This window comes from Alosa pseudoharengus, unplaced genomic scaffold (assembly GCF_046254945.1).
Source record: "Alosa pseudoharengus isolate Yale_2024_CS ecotype anadromous, Long Island Sound unplaced genomic scaffold, YU_APseudo_1.1 YU_APseudo_1.1_scf_10, whole genome shotgun sequence".
In the NCBI taxonomy this organism is placed as follows: domain Eukaryota; kingdom Metazoa; phylum Chordata; class Actinopteri; order Clupeiformes; family Clupeidae; genus Alosa; species Alosa pseudoharengus.
In genome coordinates, this window is record NW_027468565.1 from 22,328,135 (window position 1) to 22,335,634 (window position 7,500).

The following is a 7,500-nucleotide window of genomic DNA, read 5'->3' on the forward strand; positions in this document are numbered from 1 at the left end:
TGTGTGTGTGTGTGTGTGTGTGTGTGTGTGTCTGTTTTGTGCTCGCTGCGTGACTAGCGTGTGTGTTTGCCAGACGAGGTGAGAGTAGGGCCACCGCTACCCCTGAAATCACGACCCTCTCTGTTGGAGGCCAGCACTGGACCAGTGGGCAACACACTGCCTGGAGCTGGCCAGGTGGCAGGATTAGGACTCCACTTCCACACACACACACACACACACACACACACACACACACACACACACACACACACACACACACACACACACACACAAAATGACTCCACTACCAGCTCTTCCCCAGGCTCTGATGCTTTCACTCTCTTTCTTTTCCCTGGTGCTGTGGTCCCTCCCTCTCTCTCTCTCTCTCTCTCTCTCTCTCTCTCTCTCTCTCTCTTTCTCTATCTCTATCTCTCTCTCTCTCTCTCTTTCCCCATTATTCCTTTTCTTTCTCTTTCTTAGTCCTTTAGTCCCTTTCTATTTCTCAGCTCTCTACATGCCTCTCTCTCTCTTACTTTTTCTCTCTTGCTTTCTCTCTATCTGTCTTCCTCAGTTTGTCCACATTTCTCCCCCTTCTTTACACAGTATTTTTCTATCCATCTCTTCATTCACTTCTTTAGTCATTCTCCCTCCTTTTCATCCCTTTTTCACTGGCATCTCCTGCTCTCTGTATGGCCTTTATCACAGTGTTCAACTTCATTGTGAGAATGTGGGATCTGCTAGATTATTCCCATAATCTCTTTTGTCTCTTAAGTTTTGTGTGTTCTCTGATCTCTGTTTATGCTGCAGTCATGAAAATTTAAAGTTTAGGCAGCTTAACTTTCCCACTTTGATTTCACATACATCATTTAGATTTTTATTTTTTATTTTTTTTAGATGAAATATTGCACAATCAATATTGTCAAGTGCTGCCCTCACAGATTTTGTCTTTTACTTCTGTGGAAAAAAAAAACACTCCAGCCAACTCTCTAGGCTAGAGCTGTTGCTTACAACCTCAATTACAACTGGGCCACACTTTAAAGACCTGACAGAGAGGCGGTGGACTACCAAAGGCATGTTTTGAAGTGTAAGACTATCACAGTCAATGGCAGAAATACCTTTAATGCTATACTTAGTACTAGCCTGGGTGTTCCCATGCTGCCTTGCGCGCGATTTGATTCACGCTGCTAAGGCAGCCTGGAGACCATGGAGCAAATTTTCGCCTGAGATAGGAGACCAATCACAGAACAAGGGGGAAAGCAAGACGATGATGAGCTATGCACAGACGCATTTGATAGACATCCGTGGCATCCAATAAACGGATCTGGGCATTTTTTTTCAAATACGAGAAAATGAACGTTTGGTTCCCAGACCACGTCTCATTGAGAAGTGGTGGCGCTAGCTAGGCTAACTTAGTACCACAGTTAAGCAGACTCACACGCTTTACAAAATGAATACCCATTTTAACAGCATGCGTTCTTCTTCCACAAGGAGAAATGCCAAATGAGATGATTACAATACGGAGCAATGGAGGTGTTATGATCCCCTGTGCCCCCTTCAGGCCTGGCATGGCCAGTGCTCGGGCAATGCCGGCCTAGTAGGTCTAATTAGCTAATCATACACAACTGGTGAAGGTGTGTGGGTATATAAGGGGTTGTTCTTTCTCTTCATTTGGGCACTTTTCTGTTTTGCACATTCTGTTGCAGGCACCTTTGGGTTAGCTCTGGCACTGGCCACTGGCACCTTCTCTTTCTATCTTGGAACATCATACCGACTTTGGCATACACACACCCACATGAACACACTTGCATACATGCTTTTACTTTCCCCTAGATTTTTTTTTTGGTAATGCTTATTCATTGCTTTTTGTTACTTTTAAATAAATACTTTATTGGTTAAAGTTATCTCTGTTGTCCCGACTCCCTCTTTACGTTGCGGCTTTGAGCCCGGTCGTAACAGGAAGAATCACACCCCCTTCAAGAGGTTTTTTTTCTGTCCTGAAGAGGGAGATGATCGGAGCAATGAATGAGAAAAGTACAGCTCTACTGTAGCCAGTCACATGTGAAAATGGAGGGCGTCTCTTCTTTCTGCTACAGTGCAGTACAACATATGTTTGTCTGTGTGTGCTTCATGTGTGCTGAGTGAGAGATGGAGAGAGACAAAGAGATGGAGGGGGTGCAGTGAACAAAGGGAAAAAGAAAAGAAAAAAAGGGAGACAGAGAGAGCAAAAGGAGATAGAGAGAGAGAGAGAATACATGAGAAGGGGAGAGATAATTGGATACAGGTGTCCTATTTGGTGGAGTGGAGTTGAGAGCAGGTTTGATTACCTGGCTGTTTCCCAGAGCTTTGTTTCGCTTTGTCGGCTGAAGAGTTTTTTCTACCGGCTGGGCCCAGTGTCGCTTCACAGATCCACAGACCCATCCAAAGGACACTTATGTTTGTGGATAGTGTGTCTGGTCTCATTTTGTTAAATGTCACAGAGCACAATATCTGTCCTGCTTATCTGAGCACAATATCTATTCTAACCGGCTTAGCTACTTCCTCATTCATATTGTTTTGGAAAACATCCATACAGATTAATACCATGTGAAGATGACCTGAAATGTGTCTCTTCTCTTATGTTATCGATGGATGGGCCTTCAATTGATGGGCCTCCATGGGCCTTCACTTAAAATGCAGACAAAGTGCAAAGTCTATTAAAAAGCAAAGTTCCCTTGCATGAGCTATAGCTATTGTGTGGCATGTGGGAGTATTGAGCGGACTCATTAATGTTTGCGCCTAAGGTATTGCCTATCTTGCTAAATTAGCAAATTGATTTTGTGTAGTTATTAGAAGTAGCTTTAGTAAGACTTACAACTTTGCCGACTATTCAAATTAAGATCCCATATCTGTGTGCTTCTCACTTACTCCAGTCAGAAGACCATGGTTCTGAAAAGCAAAGCCATCAACTGCTATCTGCTGCAGGAGCTATCCATGGTGCTGAAGTGTTTTGTCACCAGATCTCTCTGTTGCAGGAGCTATCCATGGTGCTGAAGTATTTTCTCACCAGATCTCTCTGCTGCAGGAGCTATCCATGGTGCTTAATATTGTTTTTCCCCACATAACTGCAGGTCCTTTGCTTGTTGTAAAGTTTCGAGTTGCGGCAGGTTTCTGTTTCGCTCCTGGCTACTGTTAGTTAGTAGTGGAAGTTGCTGACATGACATAGCCAACAGCTCTATCAGATCAACCTTCAGAGTCAGCACACACACACACACACACACACACTCACATGCAGAGTCAGAGTATTTTGTGCCTAAGGCATGTTCATGGCCGCTGCTTATTCTTGTGCTCTGGGGACTCACTGTTGTGTGAAAGGACAGATCAGGCTCTGACTAGCCAGCCATTTCCTCTTTTTAGTGCCCAATTCACCTTACATATTTCCCCCGTTCCACCATTTCAGCAGTGTGTGTGTATGTGTGTGTGTGTGTGTGTGTGTGTGTGTTAGATGTTAGATGTTTGATTGAACCTCTAAATCAGAACTGGTTGACATGAGCACAGCTGGGAATCCATTCAGCCACAGATTCATTTCTTGGCCAATCAAAACACATCCCCTAGCCACACACACACACACACACACACACAAACCCCGAAGGCTGTAACGGGGTCATACCTCGACTTCCATGAAGGTTTTTTTTTCCCAACTGAAACGCAAAATAGGTCATTTTTCTCAGCAGACAATCTACTTCCCATCCATCACTCATGCTCACAGCCTCCGAATCCCCATCCATCCAGCCCACCTCTCCTTCACCTCACCACAACACTCACACACACACACACACACACACACACACACACATGCATACTTATGTGTAAGCATACTCACATTGACGTGCACACACACACACACACACACACACACACACACACACACACACACACACACACTTTCCACCCATACCATACCTCTTTAAACACTCTCCTCTAATATCACCCAATCATTCAAACATATGTATGGCCTCACCAAGCACTGCGGTAATAATTGACAGACAAGAACCAGAGCTATAGAAAAAGATGTTTTATCTACTGCTCTGACAAGAACCATCAAGTCCTAATATGGATTTTATGGTTGGCTATTATCCCAATGTCCAAGCTCCGTGTAAGCTATTTATTGGTAGATTTGAGCCCTAATAATCCAGCTATATCCTTGTCTTTTGTCAGATGGATGATCGAAAGTGTTATGTACAGTACAAGGCGTTTAGACCCACCCACATTGTGCGTGACAAAAAAGACAAGAGAAGTGCTCCACACAACTTCACAGTTTACCAATGCAATACAAACAACAACTAATCACACTGCAATAATTATGGAGAACGCAAAGGATGTTTATCTGCATGTTGTTACAGTAACTCCAAACATAAATCAATTCTCATCCAAATTTACACATATCAGAATTACATCTGTTATGCCCATCATTGCTATGAGAGCTCGTTCATTTCATGTCAAGTTCCTGGGATCCTTAATCATCACAATGCAGACTGATGCTTTGATGAGAGAACCAATGGAGAAATGGAGAAATCTTAACCAAGCCTTGTTGAAGACACCTAAAGAAAAGTTTTACAGTAGCTTAGGCACATTCTCTCCAGGTAGCCCCACGAAGCTCCTGGACACGGCTATGACGGCTCTTGTTTTGTGTTGTGTTCCCCCTTCAGGTATGCCGTCCTCAGAGACCCGGCCGGCTGGCTGAATGTGCACCCAGAGCGGGGGGCAGTCAACACCACCGCAGTGCTGGACCGCGAGTCGCCCTTCGTGCACAACAACCAATACACAGCCGTCTTCATGGCCTACGACAACGGTGAGTGCTGGGTTGGACATTCCATTGGATATTGCCATTTCAACTGGAAATGAAAATGAACATATATTTTCCGTGAAATAGTCAAAATGTTCATTTTCAACATTTGATTATGTTGTCTTGTCTATGTCCTTTTTGCTGCTAAATATGGGTTTACGAGACTTGTTTATTATCACATTCTGTTTTTATTTGCATTTTACACAACATCCCAACTTTTTCTGATTTGGGGTTGTGTGTTTGTGTGTGTGTGTGTGTTTGTGTGTGTGTGTGTGTGTGTGTGTGTGTGTGTGTGTGTGTGTGTGTGTGTGTGCGTGTGTGCGTGTGTGTGTGTGTGTGTGTGTGTGTGTGTGTGTGTGTGTGAGTGTGTGTTATTATGTGCTATTATGACATACATGAGATTCAATAAACGATATAGAGTTGTGTATTTCTTGTGTCATCTAATGTGGTTGTATTAATACTGTCACATACAAGCACAAGCACACGTTTTTAACATTCAAATGGAAATAATCAATTTGCTTCAATTAAGACTTAAAATTAGCAACACTTTCAGCAAAGTAGTCTACAGAGTTTGCATTAGTATCAGACAATTAGTAGCAATTGTGGTGAAATGCCACATAATTGCTTATTAGCGCTGAGTCTCTTTATATTATATTATTAGCATGTTGTGTGGTGGGTCAGTTGAGGTCAGTCTTTACTAGTGGCCATCTCATAGTGCCCTCTACTTCCCTAGCATGACAATATTTGCATAGTAGTTGTAATTGTGTTTGCGTTTACTTGGGAGCTCAGACGATATTGCCACTGCTGCTAAACACTGTATGTCATTTTAGATCCTCAGTCCTCCACCATCAGTTAGTCCCCTTGCGCCCTCCCCCCAGAACCCCCCCCCCCCCGACCCCCCCACCCCCAAGGCCCCCATCCACAAGCTTTCCCGGTAAATGGACCCGACCCTCAGAGATGCACGCTGACAGCTCTATTACATGGGTATGTGATATTCTATTAACAAGGGGGGCAAGAGCAAGGGAATGGAGCAGGTCTGTGAAGAGTGAAGGAGAGAGAGAGATGATGATGATATATAAAGCCCATCTGAATTGACTGAATATAGAGAAAAAAGAGAAAGAGAGAGAGAGAGACAGAGAGAGATGAACGTGTGATGCCACAGGCAAGCTTCGAGCACAGTTTTCTCTTGCCATGATGGAGTTCCAGGCTTCATCATATCTATTCATGGGTCTCCAGCCCTATCATTCCCCAGAGGGCTTCTCCAAGGCCGTATATCCCGATCCCTTCCCCTGTCCTTCTCCCATCCCTATCCGTCCCTCACTCTCAAACCAACAGTACGATCCAGTCCCTACTTAACGTTCAGGGGATCTTGGAACCAGCCCCTTCTTTAAGTGATATTAGCTGAAGTGAGTTAGTGGGGCCACAGGGAGATTAGCTGACAGATGAGATGGATTTCAGCTAACCAGCCAAAAGCGTATTGAACCCACGACTTTCAGGCTACTGCACGCTAGCCCAGCATCTGTGTGTAGGTGTGTGTGTGCACTATGTAGATAGGCTTAAGTGGGTGATAGAGGTCGTGTCCCTACACTTTTTTTTTTTTTATTTATCCTTTTTTTTACCATGCGAGTCCCATTGAGATCTTAAATCTTTTTTTCAAGGGAGCCCTTGACCAGCAAAGATAAAAGTACACTAAGGCCAATCAGTAAGTACACTAATTACACATAGAACAATCAGTACACACACTCAGGAACCCCGCCAATCAGTAAATACACTAAGTACACATAGAACAATCAATACACACACTAAGTAGCCTACACATAGAACAATCAGTACACACACTAAGTAGCCTACACATAGAACAATCAGTACACACACTAAGTACACATAGAACAATCAGTACACACACTAAGTACACAAAGAACAATCAGTACACACACTAAGTACACATAGAACAATCAGTACACACACTAAGTACACATACTGTAGAACAATTAATACACACACTAAGTACACATAGAACAATCAGTACACACACTCAGGAACTCCTCCAATCAGTAAATACACTAAGTACACATAGAACAATCAGCACACACACTAAGTACACATAGAACAATCAGCACACACACACTAAGTACACACAGAACAATCAGTACACACACTCAGGAACCCCTCCACAAAGGAGAAACGGACCTTTCTTAGTTGTCACTCATCTTCAGCAGGTCGACAGCAGTTGCTAAAGAACTTTGTTGGCATTGCATCGGTTGTGAAGACACTCTGTGCGCAGTTTTCACGGATCATCATTGCCCTTGGACATTTTCAGCTGGTTTGGAAATTGGACTAATTTTAACATCACTTTTTCCCCTTTTAAAATATATTTTCTTTTTTTTATTTGTTTATTTGTTTTGTTGTCTGTCTTGTATGTCTTGGTGTCACGGGTACGCTGGCGACTACGCCGCTCCGTCCAGCATTTTTTGTATTTGTTATTTTTTAAAAGTATTTGTCTTGTCTTGATGTCATGGGTACGCTGGCGACTACGCCGCTCCATCCGGCATCTTTTGTCTTGTTGTTATGTGTCTTGTTTGTGGAGCGCTTTGGGTTGCACTATGTGCATGTTAAATGCGCTTTAAAAATAAATCTGACTTGACTTGACTTGACTTGACACAACAGGGTATCCACAGTGGAACTCACTGGCCATTAGT

General features: G+C 43.4%; 1 protein-coding gene across 2 annotated transcripts in view; it reads left to right on the top strand.

The window, feature by feature from the left end:
* The window catches only part of cdh13 (cadherin 13, H-cadherin (heart)), a 500,261-nt gene that overhangs the window by 445,665 nt on the left and 47,096 nt on the right, over positions 1-7,500 (top strand). For both annotated transcript variants that reach the window (XM_076267601.1, XM_076267593.1), the window contains one exon: positions 4,665-4,807. In XM_076267601.1, the coding sequence (XP_076123716.1) occupies positions 4,665-4,807 (143 nt within the window). The remainder of the gene's footprint in view (positions 1-4,664; positions 4,808-7,500) is intronic.